General features: G+C 47.1%; 1 protein-coding gene across 5 annotated transcripts in view; it reads right to left on the minus strand.

Annotated features, from left to right (window-relative positions):
• Positions 1-25,199, minus strand: part of UPB1 (beta-ureidopropionase 1) — a 104,340-nt gene that overhangs the window by 17,444 nt on the left and 61,697 nt on the right. For all 5 annotated transcript variants that reach the window (XM_042961495.1, XM_042961491.1, XM_042961494.1 and 2 more), the window contains 5 exons: positions 16,688-16,859; positions 14,589-14,676; positions 7,333-7,427; positions 4,851-5,012; positions 2,832-3,001 (listed from right to left, as the gene is read on the minus strand). In XM_042961495.1, coding sequence (XP_042817429.1) covers positions 2,832-3,001; positions 4,851-5,012; positions 7,333-7,427; positions 14,589-14,676; positions 16,688-16,859 — 687 coding nt within the window. The remainder of the gene's footprint in view (positions 1-2,831; positions 3,002-4,850; positions 5,013-7,332; positions 7,428-14,588; positions 14,677-16,687; positions 16,860-25,199) is intronic.

Genomic DNA, 25,199 nt, shown 5'->3' on the forward strand with positions numbered 1-25,199 from the left:
GCTTGTCACAAGCCTAATTCTCGGGAGGTTTCACGAGTCTGTAAAAAAAAAAAAAATCACAGGCTTGATTGAGAGGACTCATTTTGCTGCTTCCCTGCCCCCCACCCCCCAGGTGCTAAGCCAAGCTGACAAAACTTTTAAGAAAGGATTTTTATAGAAACACACCCGTAAATGACATTTTCAGGAATTAAATAGACAGTTGCAGGGTGAGTGCCAGAAAACATCTTTCTTGCAATTCTCCTGGGAGGGTGCACTGTGTAGGACTCAAACCCACAGCTGGCAATAAAACTTTGGCTCTCAAAGCAAGCAAGGGAAAGAAGATGGAGGCTCGTGAGAACCCAGGGTATGCGGGAATCATGGAGAGCCCGATGGGGGTATGGGGACATCTGCCTTATTCCCAGTCACAGTGTGACAAAGACATGCATTGAAGAGATGGAACAGCGACTCTCCTACTGACACACATACATGGCCACATGGGTCAGGATGACTCAGGTCATCAAAAAACACTTCAAGTCTATCGTGTGCTTATAACTGTGGGACCCTAAAATGAGTGAGGACACCCCACCAATCCACAGAGCATGTGTGTATGGGAGGGGGGACATGCCAGTGAAGGAATGGATGGTTCCAGAAGCCATTGCTTGCGTGCAGCTGGTGGGGATTTGCCCAGCCCGGTGCTGAAAAAACACTCACCATCAATTCCATAAACACTCATTTATCATTTTAAGAAAATCACCCAGAATCCCACCATCCTTATAAACCATCTGTTGTAATTTTTCCACACTCCATACCCATTCTTGGCAAAAGAGGTTTACAGAGTTCTGACCATAGCCTGAAAACATCTTTGCTCACAGGCTTTTGTCATGATGTTGCATTATCTTCATAATGACTTTTTAGTGACTGTGCAATAACAAGGAAGAGATGGGCCGAAATTTACCTAAGTCTGACATTTCTCTCACCTCTGGCTTCAGCCTTTTCCTTTTTTAGGTACTCTGTCAGGTAAAGTTCTAGGCGTATTATCTGGTCAAGGGTGTGAACATTTTAGGAGCTCATGAAACATACTGCTTTCCAAAGGACGTGTTACCGTTTTAACTGTCAGCCTCACCATACCCTTGAAAGGCATGAGTTGGATGACTGTTGGTTGAGGAAGGAAAATCAATAATTTTTAATAAGCCTAATAGACTGCTGGAGACATAAATAGTTATGTGCATATTACATTGGGGTGCTTCTGTTTGCTTAATTGGGGATAATAAAAGCTCAACAGAATAAGGTCAGGGAGCTGGCCATCCGAGTCTGAGGCCACAGCTTTGCCTGCCCTGGCCCAAGAGCCGGTATAGGCACTGATGCTCAGCGAATTGGCTTCAGGTTCCTCAAGGGACCCTTGCAGGTAGATGATGCTTGCTGAATGTCTTACACATGGCCAACAGGAGGGGGCTGCTCCAGGGGGGTGGCCCAGAGGTTCTGCCCAGGTCTGGATGCTGGATGACCAGTAGTTTACCCTATGTCACAACTGCCTTGGACTCTGTCATAGTAACTAAGCTGCCATGAGGCCCCAGGGAAATTCTTCAGGGGATGTCCAAGATTTTTCTCTTCTGACCAACAGCACCCCTCCTGGACACAGAGATAAACTTCAGGTGCATGGATGGGGCAGGTGACTTGAGGGAGCCAGCCAGGTTTGTGCTCTGCCTCACTGAGGGGGCTGCTGTGGAAACTGGAATGCTATAAGGATGTCCCTCTTGAGAAGGGAGCCCCATGCTCAAAAGAAAAGGTAAAGTAAATATCACATTCTGACCTTCAGAAGAAATTTGACTAAAATTTAGTCAAGAGAGAAGAGTGACAGGGATAGGCCATCAGGGAACTCAAAGCTGCCCACTAGAACTGCCCCAACCACTCCCCATGGGTCCCCCAGGGACCCACGGCTAGGGCACTGGCAACCAGTACAACACAGAGTGAAGGCCAGCACCTCCTGCTCCAGGAATCCTGCTTTGGAGGAAGTGAGTTGGGGAGAAATATAATTGCACATAAATTCCTAGAGTTCTGGTACTTGTTAATGATGCAAAACTAGAAACCACCCAAATACTCAGCCGTTGGGGAAGAGATAAGCAGAGGAAGTGCAGTCATGCCAGGTCATCTTAGCTTGCCCGCCATTATTAAGTGAGCCCCAGGGGTCTTGCACAGGAACCCAAGGGCTGCCGGGGCCCACCCCACAGCCTTGATCAGAATAGATCTATCTGTTTCAGGATTAGGCTGACACCTAAACACGTGTTAGGTGTTACAAGAAAAACCCTTTGCTGGTTAAAACCAAGTTTCAGAGTCACTTAACTGATCTCTTAAGGACCCTCACAGCTTTGAGTCTCTCATTTGCTCCTTCTCTCATCCAGATGTCTGACTTCCATGTGCTGGATGTTGCAGATAAGAGTCTTAGGTATCCTCAGTCCCCCTAGCAGGGGCCATGACAGGGAAAGGAGCTTATGCTGGCCAGGCACCTACTATGCTCTGGGTACTTTAGAAGAGGAGCTTTTTGGAATCCTGACAATTATAGGATGGAGGGGAATTATTACCATCTCAGTGTTCAGAATAATAGCAGAGAATAGTATTTTACAGCAAAGCAGCTCTTTAGGGGGAATTTTAATTGACGTTGAGTAATTTTTTTCCCTACAGAAAAGTTGCGTAAATACACAACACACAATCCCATACTCATATTTGTAAGACAACCTGGTGGCCGCAGCTGCGCACGGCAGTTTACTAAACCCATCTCAGAACCCTGCAGCCTGGCGGTGGGTCTAAGATCGCTAGGTCCCAAGAACCCTCCCAGATCCTGCAAGCTGAGAGACCTGAGTGCTCCGATGGTGGCTGAGGGGTTGAAGATGATCTCAGCCCCGTTGATGCTGTACATGAGCCAGTTGAGAGGGTGGTGCCGCCCGTAGCAAATGTTCACCGCAATCCTCCCGAACTGAGTCTGGAACACGGGGTGTCCGAGGTTTCCCTCCATGTAGTAAGTTGACTGAAAAACAAGGGCCATATGTGAAAACCTCTGGGCTGTACAATTTCTCTTTCCTTAGACTTGACGGAAAAAATAAAATATTGCCAGTTCTCTAAAAGTAACAGTCTTGGCTGTGACTCATGTCTGACTTCAGCTCAGGTCATGATTTCATGGTCCGTGGGTTTGAGCCCCGTGTCAGGTTCTGTGCTGGCAGCTCAGAGCCTGGAGCCTGCTTCAGATTCTGTGTCTCCCTCTTTCTCTGCCCCTCCCCTGCTCACACACACTCTCTCTCTCTCAAAAATTAATAAACATTAAAAAAAATTTTTTTAATCGAAGAGGGGCTCCTGGGTGGCTCAGTTGGTTAAGCAGCTGACTCTCTCTGACCCTCCCTTGCTCATAATCTGTCTGTCTCTCTCTCTCTCTCTGTCTCTCAAAAAATGAATAAATGTTTAAAAAAAATTTTTTTTTAATTGAAGAAACCAGACACAATAACTACAAGCCAACAACTGGGAAATCACCATGGCTTAAGCATTTACCCACAATTTCTTTTGTGGCATGTCAGAAAAATCCCCAAAGCAACTTCCCACAGTATTTTAAGGATAAACTTTAGTTAGGTTTCAATCATGGTACAACTAAAGGCTAAAGTTTGGTCGATGTTAACATGAGTTAGTCAATGTCTTCACCAACCACATGTTCCTATAAAGAACGTCAGAGCAGAAGGGACTGGAAGCTCATCCAGAGCAACCGTCACCTGCTAGGGGAAAACCACCATGGCCTCATGGGGCATGTGACTTGCCCAGCTGGCCTCTCTGCCCCCTTGGGGTGCCAGCCCTGGGACATTTTCATGGATGGCACTGAGTGGGGGCTAGAGGACTAGTCAGGGTCCCAAACAGATATGATTCCAGAACATTTTGCCTCCTCCCATTAATCTCAAAATTTGTCAGGGTCAGGCAGCAACCCGGATGTGCACATGTGGTGGACACTGGAGTAGATCCTGGTGTGTTGAGACAAACCCTTCACTATCTGCTGGGAGCTAAAGATTAATCCCAGGGTAAACAGGTGATGAGCACGTCTTCCCACCCGCATCTCCAGCTGTTACTGAGAAACACTTGGTTTTTCTTTCTCCCTAGGGAATGTCATCTCCCTCTATAGATCCTTCTTTGTCCTCCTGACCAGTCTGAGTGTGGCTGGAACTCCCGCAATCAGGGAGGGCAGCAAAGGACTGGGGAGATTGCATTCTGAACAACTGTATTCATCGCAGATCAAGTTCAGGTTTCATATCTCAGGTAGTAGCTGGAGTTTACTTCCCTCCTTCAAACGTCCACCCCTCTTCATCTAATCCACCCGTGAATTGGCATTAACTCATCAAAATAGCTCCCCTGATTTATACCTTGATCATGGGCACAAAGCTCTACCTAATACCCCTGTGCACAGACACGCACGTTAACCTACTGCCATCCCACACATTGACATGGCTAAGACCTCATGTGACTTACAGACAAGGACCCCCTACCTCCCAAGCAAGGGCTAGCCTATGATGGGTAAGGAGCTCAGAGCCTGAAAGGGGCTGAGGAATCATTTCACATTTGTGCATGACTTATTTTCGTTTTAATCAATATATTACTTAACCTCAAAGACAAATTTCAGAAAGCCACGTCAGGTTATATTAGAAAAAGAAATACCCCTCTGTGCTTGGTGTTTGGGACTCACCCAGGACTTCCACCAGAATCCTATCGTCCATGTGATGCAGGACAATGGCGGCACACCCCAGAGCACTGCAGCCACACAGTGTTCCAGCACTGTGTGACATGACATGATCCAACACAGAGTTTTGCTCACAGAAAGATCCACAAAGGCTGAGCTGGCTCACCTCATTGAAGTCACCCACTCTGGGGATGTGGTTTTTCCTGGTCTTTCCCAGGACAGCTCCAGAATTGGAGATCACCACAGCTGTGTTCCACAAAATGTCCCCATGCTCTCTGTCTCGTTCCAGGATGGGGGATACCACCACCATGTCATGCTTCTTTGCCAGCTGGAAGAATGATGAATATAGCAGAGTCCTACTTTTAAATCGACTGTCATAGTTGTTTTTATTGAAGAATTAAATGATCCTGCTAAATAATTAGACTTGGTTCAGAGCTATCTATCATTTTTATTTGTTCTTTGGAAGAATGTCAGTGTTGTCCTGATGCCCAAGCTTATTAGCTAAATAAGAATAATCATCGTCCTTATGCACTGTTGGTGGAAATGTAAAATGATGCAGCAGCTGTGGAAACTAGTATGGCAATTTCTCAAAAAATTAAAAATAGAACTACTATATGATCTAGAGGTCCCACTTCTGGTTACATATCTGAAAGAATGGAAAGTAGGGTCTTGAAGAGATATTTGCGCACCAATGGTTATAGCAGTACTATTCATGAGAGCCAAAAAGTGGAAGCAACCCAAGACTCCACTGATGGATGAATGGATAAATAAAATGTGGTATATCTGGGGTGTCTGGCTGGCTCAGTCAGTAGAGCATATGACTCTTGATCTCGGGGTTGTGAGTTCAAGCCCCACGTTGGGTAGACATTACTCAAAAATAAAATCTTTCTAAAAATGTGCTATGTCCATAGGGTGGAATATTATTCAGCCTTAAAAAGGAAGGAAATCCTATCATCACATGAATGACATTGATGTCATCCTTGACACGGATGAGCCTTCAAGACATTATGCTACATGAAATAAGCCAGTCACAAAAAGACAAATTCTGAACGAGTCCACTTCCGTGAGGTATCTAAAGTAGTCAAATTCATAGCAACGGCAAGTAGAATGTTGGTTTTCAGGAGCTGGGGGTGAATGAAGAGTTGTTTAATGGGTACAGAGTTTCAGATTTACAAGATGAAAAAGTTCTGGAAATCTGTTTCACATTACATACAATGTGAATGTATTTACCACCACTGAACTATACTTAAAAATGGCTAAGATAGTACATTTTATGTGTTGTTTACCACAATAAAAAAAAAGAATATTCATCATACTTCTCATCTATAACCAACCAAGTCAAACCAAACCAAACTCTTTGATACTGAATTCCTTTTGTCTCAAGTAAGAACATCAGGACCTGGTGACAATTATGATGAGCAGCCCCAGACGGTCATTTGTCCTCAACTCTAACCAGCCTGTCACTACCTCTGGCTTTAATGACAGAGAAAGGAAAGGCACAGTGGGCAGAGGTGCTGCTCTGAGCTACGGAAGGGCGTCTGTGGGTCTTGGGCCCCTCTTGCAGACAGGTGTCCCTGGCACCAGCTCTCATCCCCACTCCCCCTTTCCTCTTCCTCTGGCCCTGGTTCAAGCGTGTCATCTACAGTCACCACTTAACCAGTCCCCTCCTCTTTCATCCATAGCACAGAATCAACCTGGTGGATGACAGATTTTTTCCAGTAGCGTGAAAACACTGATGTTTGGAATTGCAACCCAATTTTGATAGAATCGCTTATGATTACAGTGCTGCTCAAAAAATCCCCTATATATATATATTTATATATATATAAAATCTGAATGGGACATGGAGAAGTGAAAAAAACTGCTTTGTTCAAGGTGAGAATAAGGATGCCATCATTCGTAACCTCTTTGGTGTTAGGGTGTGTGTGTGTGAGAGATAGCTGCTTTATTAGGATAGTATTCACATGGTATAAAATTAGTCCTTTTAAAGTATGCTGTTGGGTGGTTTTCGGTACATCCACGGAGTTGTGCAACCATCACCACAATCTAATTTTAGAACATTTTCATCACCCCCAAATGAAAACCCCATTAGTAGTCACTACCCATACCCTCTCCCCGCCCAGCCCCTGGCAACCACTAATGTGCTTTCTGCCCCTGTTCATTTGCCTATTCTGGACATTTCATATCACTGGGGTCATACAACATTATAAGGTTTTAATAAAGACAAATGAAGACCAATCTCTGTACTGATGAGACAGGCCATACAGAGAAGCTTCCATAACGCAGGCAAATAGCATGGTCAGTAGCAGAGGTTAGGACAAGGACTTGACCTCATCTCTGGTCCCCGAGGGCCACCTCTGCCACTTGCTGCCTATAGAACCCATCATGGGAAGTCACCCCTCCCTGGGCTGTGGCTCCTTCACCTAAAAAAAAGCCATTAAGGGCCCTTCTGGCTCTGAAATTCTATGATTTTAAGTGAAAGTACACTAACAAAAGGGCAGCAAATAGTCTTATCTAATCTTATCTGGCAAAACAAGCACCAAATGGTGTGTTTTCCATGGTAAAGGGCCACACCCAGCAGCTGTGGTTGTGCTCTGTGACCTGCACGTGTTTGGCAGCTGCTGTCAGAGGAGCAGTTAATGTCCTACCTTCTGACAGAATCTGGTGGTGGGTCCATCCTCTGCTGACTCAGCAAATTCCGTCCAAGGGAGCTTCTCTCTCGTACAGAAAGCAAAGGGCATAGCTGTGAAGAGGACAAAGTCAGAATCATATCTAAAGCTCATGGCCTTTGACGGGGAGCTCCTCGAGACCAGCAGCTGAGGCTCTCCACAAGATGACAAGGCTCCAGTTGTCTCAGCCTGGCTTCTGAGTCCTGTCCCTGAATATGGGCCCCAGGCAGACCCTGACCCTTCTAGGTTTCATAACAACACAAAGGGCTGGGCTACATTTTCTTTATGACAGTCTTAAAAACAATAGAATTTAGGGAAGAAAACAATTCAGGGACTTGAACAGATAGATATCTGCAGACCCATTTCATAGCAGCACTATTCACAACAACTGAAAGATGCAAGTAACCCAAGTATCCAGTGATGGATGAATGGATAAATCAAACTGGTGTATATCCATATAATGGAATGTTATTCCACCTGAAAAAAACAGGACATTCTGAAACATGCTATAATATGGGTGAGCCTTGAAGACATTATGCTAAGGGAAATCAGTCATAAAAGGACAGAGGCTATATGATTCCACCTATATGGGGGGACTGGGACAGTTGGATTCATAGAGACAGAAATTAGAATGGGTGGTTGCCAGGGGCTGGGCAGGGAGGACCCACTTTCAGTTTGGGAAGATGACAAAGTTCTGGAGATGGATGGTGGGGATGGCTGTACAACAGTGTGAACGTGCTTAATGCCACCGGACTGTATAAAAATGGTTAAAGTGGTAAAGTTGATCTTGTGTATATTTTACTGAAGATTCTGAACTGCTGGCCAATCTCTGGGTTGGTAGAAGCACAGCCAAGACTCCCTGGGGAAACTACCAGAGGGCCACGGAGGATGGCACTGGGACCCCGGGCACGTTACAGAAACATTCCTCCTCATGGGGACAGAGACACTTCTTCAGGACCAAGAAAAGCCACTTGCTTAATGACCCTGTAAGAAGTCTGGGAACTGCTGGATGATAGGCTAAATGTTCCCCTAGGATAAAAGCATTATTCCCATGTTCTCTGGCTAGATGCCACCAGGGGGTTAATTAAATAAGAAATTTCATTCAATTCATAAACTGATTTTTGTGTGCCTTTTATTTTTCGAACAGCAGGTACCTATATAGGTAGTAACAATACACAGAACACTACACATACCATGTCCAAAATGATATTTGCCTTTGTGGGGGAGGGCAAGGGCTGCAGTGGGGATGGGCACAGGGATTTCAGGCTACGTGTGTTCCATTGCTCATAACCTCAGCCATACTCTTTAGTGTCCACCAGTCTGATGGTGTGAACTGGTATAGCACCATGATTAAAAATACGCATTTCTAGGGGCGCCTGGGTGGCTCAGTCGGTTAAGCGTCTGACTTCGGCTCAGGTCACGATCTCACGGTCCGTGAGTTCGAGCCCCGCGTCGGGCTCTGGGCTGATGGCTCAGAGCCTGGAGCCTGCTTCCGATTCTGTGTCTCCCTCTCTCTCTGACCCTCCCCCGTTCATGCTCTGTCTCTCTCTGTCTCAAAAATAAATAAACTAAAAAAAAAATTAAAAAAAAAATACGCATTTCTCTTATCACCAGAGAGGTGGAGCCACATGGTCACTGGCCTTTCTGGGTTCATCCTTCAGGCAACCTTGTTCCTACCCTTTGCCCATTTCCTAGTGGGACGTTTTGTCTTTTTCTTCTTGTTTTAGAGTATCGAATTCTTTGTTTGAACCAATTCCATGTACTCTTTAGACCTTCCTTCTTCCAATAAGCCAGGTCCATTTCTTTCAGGGGGATTAGTCTCAAGGAAGTTTCCAGATGTTTGCTATTGTTCCCATTGCTCTGAACTGTGTGATGTGAATGGCCAGTGCCTTAAGTGGTCACAGCATGGGGGGTGTGGTCTGTTTGGGGCTACTAATTGTAGCCAACCTTTCTTAAATGTGGACCATGAGCCCAGTAATAGGCAGCTGGTCCTCATATCCTTGCAAAGCAGGGGCGATCTCATTTCACAGAGAAGGAATAGAAAGAAGCATTAGCTTCCCAATTCCTTTAAGTCACAGGATGGCTGGTCCTAAAATGGTGCCAGTGTGAAGAGGCTACCAGTGGCATCACCACTGTCTCGGCCACCTGGGTTCTGCCAGCAACAGCCCCAGGGGCCTTGGCACCAGACTCAAGACACTCCAGGCTTGACTTCAGGAAAGAGGGAATAAACTATTTTAAGGAAGCCAACCAAAAAGCTGTTAATGACAAAAAAGGTCCTTAATGACCATTTATTCTCAGCTTTCAGCACATTAGGAGAGATTCAAATACCCCAAGAGAATAAAACCTCCCTTTCTGATTTCATTTCAGGTTGCTAAGCTCTCCAAATTTCTCCATTTCCATTTTAATGGCCCCTTTTCCTGTTTACACAACCACTGTAAACAAACTCTCAAAGAAGCATGTGGAATGGAGGTTGGGGGAGGCTGGCTGCAAAGTTCAACTGCAGCTTTCAAATCAGAGGGGAAGAGGGTTCCCCATTTATTGAACTAACACTCCAAATTTAGACCCGGCCTTGCCCTCAGGAGCTGCCAGCCCAGATGAGGGGACTGAATTATAACCTTGTGTGGCTGCACGATAACACAGAGTGCCCAGTTCTATGTAGGGGAGCTTCCCCCAAAGAAGGGGGTGTCTGTGCTATGCCTGGATGGATGAGTGGGAGCTTTCCAGATCCAAAAAAGGGAAGAAGGTGGTTAAACCATCCAATGAACATTTTTAGTGTCTATCATGTGGCAGGGATTGTTCATTAAAGATAAAACAGAGGTGGGGGAATAGACAAATGAAATGTGGTCTATCCATGCAGTGGAATATTACATAGTAATAAAAAGGCAGGACATTCTGACACATGCTACAACACGGATGGACCTTGAAAATATTATACTAGGTGAAATAAGCCAATCACAAAAGCACATACTTACATGAGGTCCCTAGAGTAATCAAATTCACAGAGACAGAAAGTTAGAACAGAGGTTATCAGAGGTATGGGATTGAGTGGCATTATTAAATGAGTACAGAGTTTTTGTTGGAGATATTGAAAAAGTTTTGGGTGTAGATAGTGGTGATGGTTATACGACTTTGTGAATGTATTTAATGTCACAGTTGTACACTTACCGATGGGTAAAGTGATCAATATTATGTTATGTATATATTTTACCACAATGAAATATTTTCAACATTAAAAAAATAGGGGTGGGGATTGGAATGGGAAAAATAAATAAGCACCACCCAGACAACGACCTCATGGAGCTTATGGTCTAATGGAAGAGTGAGACAAATCAAAAGTGCTGTACCAATGAGTGAAAGTATAAGTAATGAGGAACATGAAAAGCGAGATGAAGTTTGGGGTACAGATGGCAGACTGGATGCACACCTTCGCTCTTTCCTGCAGGCCCACCAAATGACAAGAAAGGGATATTTATGCAAATGTATAAACCCACAAGGATGAAGCACTGAGAGAAGGACTATAGCAACAAAACACTGGAGGCTGGCGAGCCGAGGGATGAGGGTAGATACCGTGGTAGACCTAGAAAATTCAGGCTCCCAGCAGTAGAGGAGGATGGGAAACACCCTACTCTCCACCCCATACCCCTGCAAAGTTCAGGAGTCAGAGGTACCACGTGGCTCTGAAGGTGGGGAAGCAGGGAGGGGAAATGGCAAACAAAAATTGGTCAAAAGTCTGCTTAAGAAGCAGGCAGAAGCCCAGATCCCTCCTACTGCACGAGGCCAGCAGGTGTCCCTCCCACCCCAGCAGAGGGCTAGAGGTTCACTCTCGGAGGTAAACAGAAGGCCTCTGGCCGTGGGGAAGTCAGGACAGATGCAGATGAGTAGAGTGTCAAAAACAGAGGGATTCAGTAAACATCAGCACACTGGACCCCTATCCTCTTTCTCTTCTTGGCAGGAGATAAGAAGAATATTCTCCGGGGACTCTGACCAGCCTGAAAAAGAATGACCCAAAGATACTACTATGAGGGATTACCTAACAAACGGCTAAACCAAGCCATCCCATCATGAAGCTCAGTGGGAGAGGAGCCCTTCCCACAGACTCAGAGCTTGCAATCAGCTTTTTAACCCCCAATTCTTAAAATACACACAATCAGGGGGGAAGAAAGACCAATCTGAAGTAGGAAACTGGCAAGGAGAAAAAAATGCTACCTAATATTGTCAAAGATAAGAGAAAGTATTGTAATTATAAAATAAGAACAGGATGTCATAAAACAGGAACTTTCAGACCAAAAGAACTCTTGTAAATTCAAAATATGACAGGGGAAACAAAAGACCATATAAAAGGCTGAATGACAGATAAAATCTACCAGAAAACTGAGCAAAAAGACAAAGATGAAAAACAGGAGGAAATACTTAAGAAAATCATGGATCTAGTCCAGAGTTGCAACATCCTAATAGCAGGAGTATCAGGAGAGGAAAGAAAAAAGGGAGAAAATCACTAATGAACAATAGATCTGAAGGACCCAAATTTCTAGCCTGAAATATCCCACTGAGTTCCTAAAATAATGGATTAAAATAGGTACACACAGTAGCACCTGGGTGGCTCAGTTAGTTAAACATCCATCCAACTCTTGATTTTTGGCTCAGGTCACAATCTCATGGTTTGTGAGACTGAGCTCTACCTTGGGCTCTGGATGACAGTGTGGAGACTGCTTGGGATTCTCTCTCTTCCTCTCTTTCTGCCTCTCCCCTTCTTATGTGCTCTCTCTCTCTCTCTCAAAATAAGTAAATAATAAAAACATTAAAAAATTTAAAAATAGATTCACACAATGGCATATCATTATGAAACTTCAAAGTACTAGAGAATATCCTACAACTTCTAGAGAAAAATAATTAATAATAATTAATGATAATTATTAATAATTATATTAATTATATAAATTATATAATTATATATAATTATATAATTATATATAATTATGTGATATAATTATATATAATTATATAATTATATATAATTATGTGATATAATTATATATAATAATATTATTTAATAATTAATAATAATAATTAATAATTAAAAATAAAAATAATTAAAAAATAAAGATTAAATGCAATGGGTCATAAGTCAAAATGGCTTTAGACTAGTCAACAACACCTGAAATCAGAAAACAATGGATCAATGTGTCCAAACTTCTGAAGGAAAAGTATTTCTAACCCAGAATTCAACACCCAACCAAACTATCAAGCAAGTTGTAGGAGGAACATATTTTCAGATATGCAAGATCTCCAAACGGTTACCTCCTTCCTGTTCTTTCTCAGAAAACTACTCAACCAAAAAGAGGGAGCAAAGCAAGAAAGAGGAAGATGTGGTATAGGAGAGCACAAGATCAAGACAAAGGAACCCCCCAGCATGATGGTGAAGGGAAATCACCAGAAGGACAGCTGTGCAGCCAGCTAAATCAGACTAGCGCAGCCAGAAGGCTCTGGGGATATGTTCCTTCAAGGTGATGGAACCAGGGTGGGGACATGGAGTGAAATAAGTGATGGGGATTAAGGAGCGCACTTGTCGTGATGAGCACCGGGTGATGTATGGAAACTGCTGAATCACTATATTTTACATCAGAAACTAACCTAACACTGTATGTTAACTAACTGGACTTAAAATAAAAACTTAAAATTTAAAAAAAAAAAAAAAAAGGAGGAGGTGGAACCGACAGGCAGCTTCAAGTGTCTAAAGCTCTTAAGCAGATTCAGGAAGCTGGAAGAAAGCCTGGGGTAGAATTTGGGGTAGGTGTGCAGAAAACAATGTAAATTCTAGGGAAAACAGAAAGTTATTCGGAGAAAGAAATCTAAGTCTAGAAAATGGCTTGCAGAGAACGGATGGAGGATAGGAAGGGTATGTGTGAACAGAGCGGGCAGAGGAGGTGAGGAACTAATGCTGTCTTCTTCCACAGTGGGAAGTTAATAGATGGTGCGAAACTGAAAAATCAAGAAGCAAAAACACAGAGGTAGATTCCTAAAGAACCAGCTAAGAGTAGAAAGTGGTTGCCTCTAGGGAGGAAGACAGCTGTTTTTTGGTAACAGACTTGTAGACCATTTGACTCCCAATTATAAGCATGTGTAACTTTGATAAAGAAAAAATAAAGGTACATGGTACCAGGAGTATATAACCTGGATGTAATATTAGATAGGGAGGCGGGCTCTGAGCTTCTATGTGAAGGTTGGATAGGGTCTAAAAGGCAAGGGGAGGGAGAGAGAGACAAAGGCCAGGCAGAGGGAGCAGCTGCTACAGTGGTCTGGGTGGAGGGAGAGGGGAATGAAGAATCAGGGAGGTGAGAGCAGAGCCCAGCAGAGATGGGGTCACAGAGATGGGGGAAGGAACAGACTAAGTGGTATAGAGTTGAGTTTTGTAGAGATCTTTCCTAGAATGGGTCAAGAGCCAGTTAGAAGGGGCCCAAGTGGAGAGCACAGTGGACGAGTTAGAGGCAATTACCGAAGCCAAGGTATGAGCTGATGACTCCTCAGACCAGGACACTGGTGAGAAAGTGGGGAGGGGGCACCTGGGTGGCTCAGTCAGTTAAATGTCAAATTCTCGATTTCAGCTCAGGTCATAATCTCCCAGTTCAAGGGATTGAGCCCTGAATCTGGCTCCACACTGACAGCACAGACCCTGCTTGGGATTCTCTCTCTCTCCCTCTCTCTGCCCTTCCCCTGCTTGTTGCTCTCTCTCTTTCTAAATAAATTAATAAACTTAAAAAAAGGGAGGGGACGCCTGGGTGATTCAGTCGGTTAAGCGTCCAACTTTGGCTCAGGTCATGAGCTCATGGCTTGTAGGTTCAAGCCCCGCTCTGGGCTCTGTGCTGACAGCTCAGAGCCTGGAGCCTGCTTCAGATTCTGTGTCTCCCTCTCTCTCTGCCCCTCCCCCGCTCATGCTCTGTCTCTGTCTCTCAAAAATAAATTTTAAAAAATGTTAAGAAGAAAAAAAAAAGAAGGTAGGGAGGAAAAGCTTAATGGGTTCCAAACAATTTGGGAGGAAGAAGTGGCAGAACCAGACAACAGACTGGGGTGCATGAGAGGGAGGGAGGCCAGGATTTCTGCCTTTCTGGTATTGTTGACGAAATAATCTTTCCATAGATCAGAAGAGATTTTCAAAAATCAAGAAGTCCTCTTGGTGACATGGAGATAATACACTATTGTCTGAAGGCAGCAGAGAAAGCACCCCAAGACAGACTTACTCCATGCTTCCTGGAAACAGATGATGTTCACTCCACACATTGCAGCCACCTCTGCAATGGCTTCTATGCGTCTGTGAAGGGCAGTGACCTGGCAATTCAAAAAGCAAGGATTAGAACCCATTTCATTTTATTGGTTGAGATCTTTTTTTCCCCCAAGTTTATTCATTTATTTTGAGAGAGACAGTGTGCCACACAAGTAGGGGAGGGGCAGAGACAGCGGGAGAGAGAGAGAATCCCAAGTAGGGTCCACGCTGTCAGCACGGAACCTGATGTGGGGCTTGAACTCACAAACATGAGATCGTGAACCGAGCCAAAGTTGGACACTTAACCCACTGAGCCAGGTGCCCCTGGTTGAGACCATTTTTAGAACTCATCCTCACACACGTGGAACAACCCCCAACCTAGGCAGCTGCAAGAGGACAAGTAGGGTGGGGAGGTTCTGATATATCCTAGTCCCATCAAGTCCAAAATCTGCAGGAAAAGGTGGAGGTACAGAGGCTTTAGGGTTCCACACACTTAATGCTGCCTTTCAGAGCCTCAGTTTCTTTACCTGGAGAATGGGGAGAATACCCGCTGCCCTAAGGAGTTGCTCAAAGGAGTACATAAGCTTGTTTGCTACTTACTGCAAGAGGGACCCACACCCAGTGCACACCTTGGCCCTCCCCTGGGCTAACTGCTCCTTCTGCCTTAGGACACAATCCACTTCCTACCACCCTGCACTTGAGCCTTCCGGCATGCCTTGTCCTGCCATTTTCGTTTTCCTGTGTGCATCTTGTCATCAAATGAATGGATCCCATTTCCCAGCTGTGTCCTCCATCAAGAATGCACTTCCCCACTCCACCCAATCTTCCTGGGATGTGTTATTCATGTCATGTGTCACGCACAGAGAAGTGACTCTCCCAGCAGAGGGCTGAGCATCCAGAGCTGCCTCAGCACTCCCTGGTAGGTCCCTTTGGTGGCGCTGTTCCTGCTATGCTGTTGTGTTCCTCCACTGTCTGTCACTCCCCTCACCCCATGGGCTCCTCAGGGGCAGGAGGAAAGTGTCTTCATCTTCTTGGTGTCCTCAGCACAATGCCTGGCCCCCAGGAGATGTCTGGAAGTGTTTGTTCAAGAAAGACCAGAAGAACCAGGTTGAAAACCAGAGAGCACCTACTCTTTATGATGGTCTCTCCTGTGAGACTGCACACCAAGGCTCCGTGGATATTTGCTAGGTGCTGACAGTGTGCAAAGTGTGCTCCAAGGAGTTATGGGGGAGAACAGTGACCCTGGCCCTGCCAATCTGGGATGGCTGAGGAAACACATTCACAGTCAGCTAACCCAGAGACAAAAAGTGAACAGGGAACCAGAAATCTTTAAATTCAATAAAAACAGAAGGACCAGAGTGAAAGATGATGCAGAACCCGACCTGGAATCCAAATGGCCTTTTCTTGAGAATCCCTAGGAGTTCTGAGGCATGCTGTATCCCCAGGAAACCTCTGCAGAGAAACTCTTAAAAGTTTCAACAGCTAGAGAAATGCTGTGAAGAAGTATACACAACAAATCGCCTGCGTCTGTGATAACACGTTTCTTTAGGGACATACAAGATGCCGTCACATTTATATTAACTGTAAGGTCATAAGGAATTGCGTATCATATTCCTGTCACCCTGAGGCACCATCAGCTGACAGACATCTGGGTTCAGTGAGTCCCTGCTCTCAGGATCAAGGCAGAGGAACATGCAGATGGACAGACAGGTCCTGACTGGTGTGTGCCAGCATGTACCCTTCTGGCAAGAGACCGAGAGGCAGAATTCCAGAGAAAGAGCGTGAGGCAGACAAAAGGACACCCTCTCAATTGATAAATGGAACTTCAGATCAATCACAGGAGAGGACGTGGAGGGGCAGGCAGAGAGAGGGTAGGAGCCAGAAGAGAAAGAGGAGCCAGAGATGTGGGCTGCAGGGAAGGGGGGCTGCAGGGCGGAAGCGTCTAGGTGACACTCCAGGTGCCTACAGACCTGCAGTGAGCAGTGGACCTGCAGTGACCCAGGGACTGTGGACGTGTTCAAAACACAGAGCAAGCCACAGCTCCGTTTATGTATTTATGGTCAAAAGAGGTTGCACCTGTTTTGCCACAGGGGCATCGGCAGGCAGGGGAGTTCTGTTCTGAACAAGTCCCACACGCATGGTCCGAGGTGGCCTCAGTTGCTCCTTTGCTGCCTCAAAGGCATATCCTTGCAGCTCAAAGTCCCCTTCAGAGGCAGCTTCAAAAGCCCTGCCGGGCAGATCGAGCTTCCTAAATGGACAGGAAAGTAGAAGGGAGACAATTTGCATGAGGTCTGCTGAATTTAAATTCACTTCCAACCCCCCAGTAGTCATCTATCTGGTAGAGAGGCGGCAGGGATGTTTGGCAGGAAGGCACAGAGAGAAGCCCAGGGCAAGGGCCCACTTGTGGGAAGCTGGAGTGGGGGCCAGGAGGAGGGAGGGCCCCGCCTGGTGGAGAATGGATACTATGCTGAGTATGGACTTCACCAAGGAGGTGCCGTAGCCTTCTGGCCTGGGAAAGCAGGGGAACAGGGAGGGGGGCTGCAGAATGACTGGTCAAGAGGTTGATGTTTTAGAGCTGCTGACCTCAGGGTGGGGATTGGTTTCAGCAGTCAGCACAGAAGAGGAGAGGTAATGGATTTCCAAAATGTGTGTAGACTAGAATCAGAGGGCTGTGCTGAGCCTGGTGCAGGCTGTGATAAGACAAAGTGGCTGTTGAGAACAGGACTTAGGAGACTGATAGCATGAGGGAGGGTCCTGTGACCATTCACCACTAAGGGTTACAAGTCTCTAGTGAGCCCCACTGCCCTGTCCTGTTGCTGCTCCCACTGGGGGCAATTCCATGCCCAGTGCTGAGTGGGCTTGGTGAAGCCCAGGTGTCCAGACCAACGGCCCAGGCACTCACCCTGGTTTGTAGTTTATTAACAAAGGCAAGTGGATTATTTATAAAATCTCCCAGCTTAAGTGACCACTGGCCAAACGGCAAACACCTCCTGATGCTGGTTGGGTGCTGTGCACTGAGGTGAAACCCACAAGAGCAGGGGACATGGCCTCTGGCCAGGAAGGCCTTACCATCTAGGGGCGAGATGGTTATGAAATACTCAGAGAACACATCAAAAAATAACCTGACAGCCATTATCTAATAATAATATTTCTCTCCTACTTTAAATCACTTTTTTAAAGATGTTTCTTTCAAAATCACAGCCCTGTCAGCCCAAGCCCCCTGCCGCCGCCCCCTGCCAGGCGGTTTCCATGTGACGGCCCTGACAGCTCCAAGTTGGGTTCCGCCCCTGACAATCAGCCTGCTTTTCAACTAGTCAGAGTTCCGTTTGCTAGCAGGTTAGAAATAGCAGCAGTGCCCACACCGTGCCTCCCCTTACTGTGACTGCCTCAGACACAGTCCCCTTGCCCTCAGGGAGAGGACTCCCCACTCCTGTAGACCTCAGCCCCAGGACAAGTCATCATGGGGGACAGGAGAAGAAGAAGGGCTCTGTGTGTCTGTTTCCTCTTAGGCCCACGGGTGGGGGGAGCAGGACCATCCTTTGGGAGACATCTTGTCAGGCCCATCCTCAGTCTGGGTCTCATCCCAGGAAGATAACAGATGGAAGAGATCTTGTCTCACCTTTCCAAGTCCACCTGTAGCTGTCACCTGGATGACAGATATCCCTCAGCCTCTGTCCTTCCTCATCCACTGCCCACAGCTGTTGGCTCTCCCCATCTGTTCACCACCATGAGCCCTGTTATTCTGTGATACGCAGCCTTCCTGCCTTCTCACTATGTTGAATGCTGTCACACACACCCCTTCCAGCAACCTGTGGACAATCATTCTCTTAGGCTTGGGGTGGTGCAGACCACACCACTCTATCCTCACACGGAGTTACCTTCAGGGCTCTGCCTCCTCTCAGTACTCCCCGGTTGTCTTGTCACCTCAACCCTCCTGTTATCCAGGTGGTCCCTCACCACATCCTGCTTCACTTAGTTTTGGAGAACCCAACAGACCCTCGAGCCCCATTCCATAAACAAGTACTGTGCCCACCAAAGGCTTGGCACAGGGAGGTGGTGGGACATAGACCAGCTATGGCTCATGTGGGGGCAGAGACCAGATGAACCACAACCTCACAGAGGCTCCGTGCTGCCCCAAACCCTCCCTTGATCCCTAGAGTCGACCTTCTGCCCTTCTACCCCTTATCCTGCTACTAAGGCCCCTCATGGACTCACCTCTAATGTCAAGGAGGAAAGCCCATCACTTCCTGCTCAGCCCCAACATACCTTCCTGGGCCCCTCCCCCAGCTCCTACCTCTCCAACCCAGGGTCAGGGCAGACATGGCCTGAGGGAGCCCAGCTCCTGCCTCCTCTGCAACCTCTGGCTTTTGGAACTTCATCTTTCCCCACTAATAGCTCTTTTACCATCAGTGTTTTAAATAATTAAACTAGAGCTTTGCTACAAAAGAAACACATGCTTGTGGGAGGAAAAAAAATCAAACAGTGGGAAAGGAAGGTATCAAGTGAAAAATGAGTTCCCCTCTCCATCCCACCGTTAAGCTCCTGTCCCAAACCTCAGAGGCAACCCCTCTTAACAATGTTTTAGGTATCTTTCCAATATTTTCTTAAATGTGTGTCCTAAATGACACCCACATTGGTGTCCGTCTGTGTATTCTGTTCTTCCACTTACTTGCCTTTTTTACTTAGCAATATTCATAGCTTGGACACCTCGCCCTGGCTCCTACAGACCTACCACATCCACCATTAAAGCTATTTGAGTCTCTCCCATTAAAAAATAAATAACAGAGAGAAAAAAAAAAATAAAAAGTAGGGAAGCACACTCTCCATAGGTCCTTCTGGTTACCTCACTTGCTCTCCTCACCTCCCCTTCATAGGGACCTTCCCTGAAGCCCTCACCTCCCACACCTTCCTCAGCCCCCTGTTCCCTGGGGCCCACTCCCCCACTCCAAACTGCCACCAGCCTTCTGGTTGGCTTTAGCAACAGGAGACAAACACCTGTCTTCATCCTCCTAGACTTCCCTGTACTATCTGACATTTTGTCCCTATCCTGCTCAATGTCCTTGATACCTGCCTCAGGGCCCCCCCCCCGATCCTGCTTCTTCACCTCTGGAGTATCATGCAAAGTCGCCATTTCTTCTAATTCCTTTAACAGCAGGTTCTCCAGAAACCCACCCAGGGCCCTTCCCACTCTGCACCCACTCTTGGGCCTAGAATGAGGGCAGTCCCGAGCCCCCTGTGAAGGCCACCTCTACACAGTCCCTGTAGTGGGTTAAACTGTGACTTCCCCCGCCAAAAAAAAAAAAGATATGTCCACATCCTAATACCCAGAACCTGTGAATAAGACCTTATTTGGAAAAAGGATATTTGCAGATATAACTAAAGATCTCGAGATCATACTGGATTATCAAGGTGAGCCCTAAATCTAGTGACAGGTATTCTTATAAGAGATGCCCAGAGGAGAGACACAGGGAGAAGAGGAGGTAGTCATGTGAAGGCAGAGGCAGAGATTGGGGTCATTCTGCCACAAGCCAAGGGATGTCAGAAACCACTGGAGAAGGCAAGGAAGGATTCTCTCCCACAGCGTTTGGAGAAGTGTGGCACTGCAGACACCTTGATTTTGTACTTCTGGTCTTTAGGACTGTGAGAATAAATTTCTTTTGGTTTATGCCACCAGTGTGTGGTAATTTGTTACAGCAGCTCTAGAAAACTAAACAGCACCCCCAATTCAACTCAGCAGCCTTCCCTAAAGCTGCTCCTCATCAGATGAATGAATCAGCCATCTGGGGGTCCAAGCCAGAAACTGGCATGATCCTTGCCTCCAAATTCTTTGAAGACTCCCACCACCATTAGGACAGGTTCTGCTGCCTTAGCAGGGTGTACAGAGCCCCTGGGTCCACCATGGTCACTTTTGCCTTCTCCTCACAACATTCTACACCTGCAATCCCTAAATGAGCATGTTCCCTGGTGTCTGGGCCTTGACAAAGGGTACCTGAGCCCTTCCTGTCTCCAAACCAATTTCTCCATCTCCTTCAGGATACAGTGCAAGCATGATGCCCCTGAGAAGGCTTCCTAACCCTCCTCCAACCCTGCACACGTACACTCTCTCCAGCTCAGCTTGCATCTTTCTCTCACAATGTAGGGCAACCATCAAAAGACAGAAAGCCCCTCTAGGACGGGAACCATGGCTTACTTATCCTTGTACTCTTAGTGCCCAAGACAAAAAACCACACACAATAAATGTTTGTTACATGAATAAATGCTTCTTGGTTCTGGCTGTCTTGAAATCGAGAGTCCATGTTCTTTGGGGATTTCATCTGGCTAGCCCAGGCAAAAGCCCATTCACTTAGCAAACATTCACTAAGCATCGTCTCTGTGTTTGACACAGCAAGTAACTGGGAGAGAAGGTGAGGTGTGGAACACAGTTGGAAGTCCAGAGGAGGGGCTGAAGACTCAGGCTCCACCCAGGCCTTCACAGAGGTGACCAGAAACAAGTCAGGTTATGAGGAGTGAGCAGGGGTTTAAGTGGAAGAAGAGTTTTTAAATGACTAATAATTTTCTATCTTTAGTTCGCAATCCTGTGCATAGCCAAATCCCACCCACCTGCAAGGACAGAGCAAGTACAAAGGTTTATACCCTAGGGGCAAAGCCTGGAAGGGCTCAGTGCGGAGTGGAATAGAACACTTCGTGAACAGTTACTGTAAGCCAAGTCCCAGGATGAGGCCTAGCTGTTGTTGGTCAATAGACGTCGGCTACCATTATAATCCCTCCCCATAGAAAATGCCTCTTTCAAGGTAGTCCTTATCCCAATCTCTAGAATGTGCTCCAGCCAGTCACCTATAAGAGACACTTATTTCTCTTTTCCTAAGATTCTTGTGCTTTACCTCTCCCTGACACCACAAGCTCTCTCCATTTCTTTTCCTAGAAGAACATGTCCACCTCATCCTTAAAACAAACCTATTCCCATCCTGAGACCCTTGATTAAGATACCTCTGGGAGCCTTAACTCTAAGAGGCTTCACACTTTGACAGGTGTGACAGGAAAGTAGTAGTCCAGCACGATTTCAGGAGGGACCTTGAAGTTTACCCAGTCCTAGGTATCCCTCTTTGGGTAGGAAGAGTCCTTTTTGACCGAGTTCTCTACCACTCCTACCCCCAAAGGCAGTTGTTCTACCTTTACCATCCACTAGCACTCTTAGATGTGAGATCTGTCCTCCCCCATCCCCCCCCCCCCCCCCCCCCCCCCCCCCCCCCCGCCGTAACTCCATTGGAGCCAGTGGCTGGGAACCACTGATCCAATCAACATCCTTGAGTTTCAGGTGAGTCTATCAGGTTCCTGCCTCAAGGTCACTGCCACAAGGTCAGGAAGCACATGGTCTGGCTGGGTGGGGGCAGAGAGACCACCAATGGGCTAGAAAGTGGAAGGACATTAACTCAGGAGCTGTATGGGATCAAAGTTTAGATTTCATTCTAAGAGCCATGGGAAACCCTTACAGAGTTTTAGGCAAAGGAGCCAACAAGATACGATGCACATTTTCTGGTTGCTTTGAGTAAAGTGGACCAAAGAGAAACAACAGTGAAAGGGAAAGCATCTTCCAGCTTTGTATACACAGTGTCCAGCAGTGCACTAACCTCAGAAGGTCCTAGTGATGCACACAACTGGCTGGGAATGGGAAAACATTTGCGCTGAGTGTGGTAACTAACTCCTGTGGCTTGCCAGTGGGAACAGTTCCTTCTCCAATTAGATTCAGCTGGCCTCTACCTCCAAGGATCTGCCAAAGGCCCAGTCACTGCAGGAAGGGCTGGGACTGGACAATCAGCTGACCTACTGGGGGCTCTGGCTGGAGGCACTGACCCAGACAGACACCCAGGGTACAACCCTAGCTCTTGGGAGGAAGCTGGTCACTGGAAGTAGGGAAGGAGAGCCAGGTAACCACAGAGAAAGCCACAGAGGGTAAAAACCTGACCTTTCCCTCCCAGGTTCTTTTCCCTTCTGGGTGCTGGGCAACAAGGAGAGAAATGGCTTGTAAAGGTCACTTGGGGGTTGTGCAACCCCTGAGAGGCCCAGAGATGTCACATCTAGACTTCCTAAGGTCTCTGCTCACCAACTCAGATCTTCATTGCCCCCTCAAGAGTCCTTCAGATCCTGAAGCACTCTCCCTGTTTCCCCAGACCCACACTCGCTGGCCCCAAGGTCTCCCCACCCCAGCCTCTAGGCCCCAGACCTGGTTTCCTTGCCATAGAGAATGCGTTTCACCTCCCTCAAGTCTGCGGGTGGCAGGTGCTTCTCCAAGCACTGCTCCAGCGACTCCCATTCAGACCCCTCCATGGCCGGAGTCTGCAAGTGCCTAAGTCCAGACTAAAACCGCCTACCCTTTGCCCCTAGAAAGAAGAGAAGGAGGGGCCTACAACCAGGTTCGCGCAAGCGCTCTCCCCTCTACACCCTCACCTTGGGCCCCTGCAGGGCTCACATGAGGACACGCCTCCTCCTCGCGCCTCCACGGCGCGCAGCCAATCAGCGTTCCAGGGCTTCGCGGGTGGGACTGCCCCTTGCCCCTCGCACCTCCTCCCGCACGCGCCAGGACACGCCCATTCCACGGGCCGACCTCCCCAAGCCCTCGCGCCTCGGCCGCGTGCAGCTAGCTGTCGCTGCTTCCTCCCCTGCGGACTTCGGAGGGTCCCCAGGACCGTTGTGTTGCCCTCTCACACTCTCTCGCTGTCCGGTTCCTACCCAGAGGTGTGGGGCGGGACCGAGAACCCGAGAGGCGATGAGGGAGGCCCGGCGCGGCCTCTCGGAGGCAAAGCGCAGTCTGAGGGAAATGCCTGGCAAGTCCTGTCGGACCCTCGCGGGACCTCTTCCCACCGCAGCCGGTGGGCAGGGCTTCTCCCCGCCCGGAACTCGTTCTCCGGTCCGCTGAATGCAGACAGCAAGCCGGGCCGGCCCACCGCACGGGACTGCGGAGGAAGGTACGGGACGAGTTTCAGTGTCCCAAAGGCAGTGGCTGCACTCCCGTCTTCCAGTGTCCCGCGTTTGTGAGGACTTCTAGCCCCCACGAGGGGCCAGGCTGGGAGCCACGGTCGCGCGCGCCCACCCGAGCTTCGGGGTCAGAGCCCCGGCAGCGCTCAGAGCTTGAGCGAAGGGTCGAATGATCCTGTGCGCTTTCCTGGCGTGAATACTGCAAAATGCTGGGTCCCTGGGGGGTGGCTCATCCGCGGGACCCTTGGGCCCCCTCTGAGCTCTGCCGTGTGCACTGGTTGCGCCCACAGGGGCACTTTTCCTGGGAGGGGGCACTTTTGCCTGAGAGGATAGGGGTGAGGCCCGTCTCACAGTTCCCGATCCGGAGAGTGCTACCCCTCAGGAGCCAAAGAAGGTCCACTTTTCAGCCCAAGTGAGAATTGGGACAGAGCAGCTCAACTCTGGTGGTGAAGCAAGTCGGCCCAATCGTAGTTAAGCAACTTGCAAACCTTGTGAACCTTGCAAACCTGAAAGTTATTCAGACATTCTGGCCTGCTGTTGCTTTCTCTGTAAAATAGGAAAACAACTACCTTGCAGGGTTGTTTAAAAGTAAGATAAGATAAGCACAAAAGGAGCTAAAAGTAGGGGCTGTAGACCAAATGCTTTAGGTATTTTATATAAGTCGCTAACACACAAGTTGTGGCCATTGTTTTGATAAATGTTAACTGACACTTCCTAGTAGTATCTGATGGAGCTCCCTTTTCAAGAATGCAAACTTTGGTTGAAGGTTTTTTTTTTGTATATAAGGCTCTGAGATAAGGACAATGCACAGAGAACAAGACTAGTACTTTTTCTTCGTGGTTTAAGGTGGGGACAATTTTGTGAATACTGAGATAACAGCAGATTTAAATAATTTGATGTGAAAAAGATAGAAAGTATGCTGTGGAGTTAAGAGGAAGGGGTGATTTCTGGCCTAGAAAGGGACATTGTTTAAGGCCGAATGGAAGAGACCTCATTACCGACTCAAAATGCCTCAGAAGAAACCTCACACACACACACACACCACTTCTCAGGCCTGTTCTTATCTTTGGTACGGTATTTCTTATTTTAGTTAATGGCCTCACTGCCCACTCATTTTGCCAAGCCTTTGGGAGTCATCCCCAACTCCTCCATGTTCTTTCTTTCTCCCGCACAACCAAGCATCAAATTCTGCTAAATTTATCTCCTAAATTTTGATAAAATCCTTCCCCCTCCCACCCCATGCCTATAATCATGTCAGCTTTTGCTTGACTTGTTGCTAGTCTTCTAACTTATCCTTCTACCTCTGATGTCTATCCCTAGTTGTCTTTCCAAAACTAATATCTTATCATCCTTTTTACCTTCACATTCAGTGTCTCCCTACCTGGAATGACATTTTATCAGAAGATAGAGTTTGTGAATTCCTGCTCACCCTGTAAGATGCAGCTCAAATATCGCCTCGTCTGTAGTGTCTTCTCCAATTGCTCTAGGAAAGGTATAGGCTTTGCTAACCTTTTATGGATATCTCTATTAGAGCATTTATCAAAAACTATTGTGTGATTATTTCTGAGCTCTAAGCAGGAAGTGGGTCTGATCTACTTTTGTGTCTACAGGGCTC

This window comes from Panthera tigris, chromosome D3, assembly GCF_018350195.1.
Source record: "Panthera tigris isolate Pti1 chromosome D3, P.tigris_Pti1_mat1.1, whole genome shotgun sequence".
In the NCBI taxonomy this organism is placed as follows: Eukaryota; Metazoa; Chordata; class Mammalia; order Carnivora; family Felidae; genus Panthera; species Panthera tigris.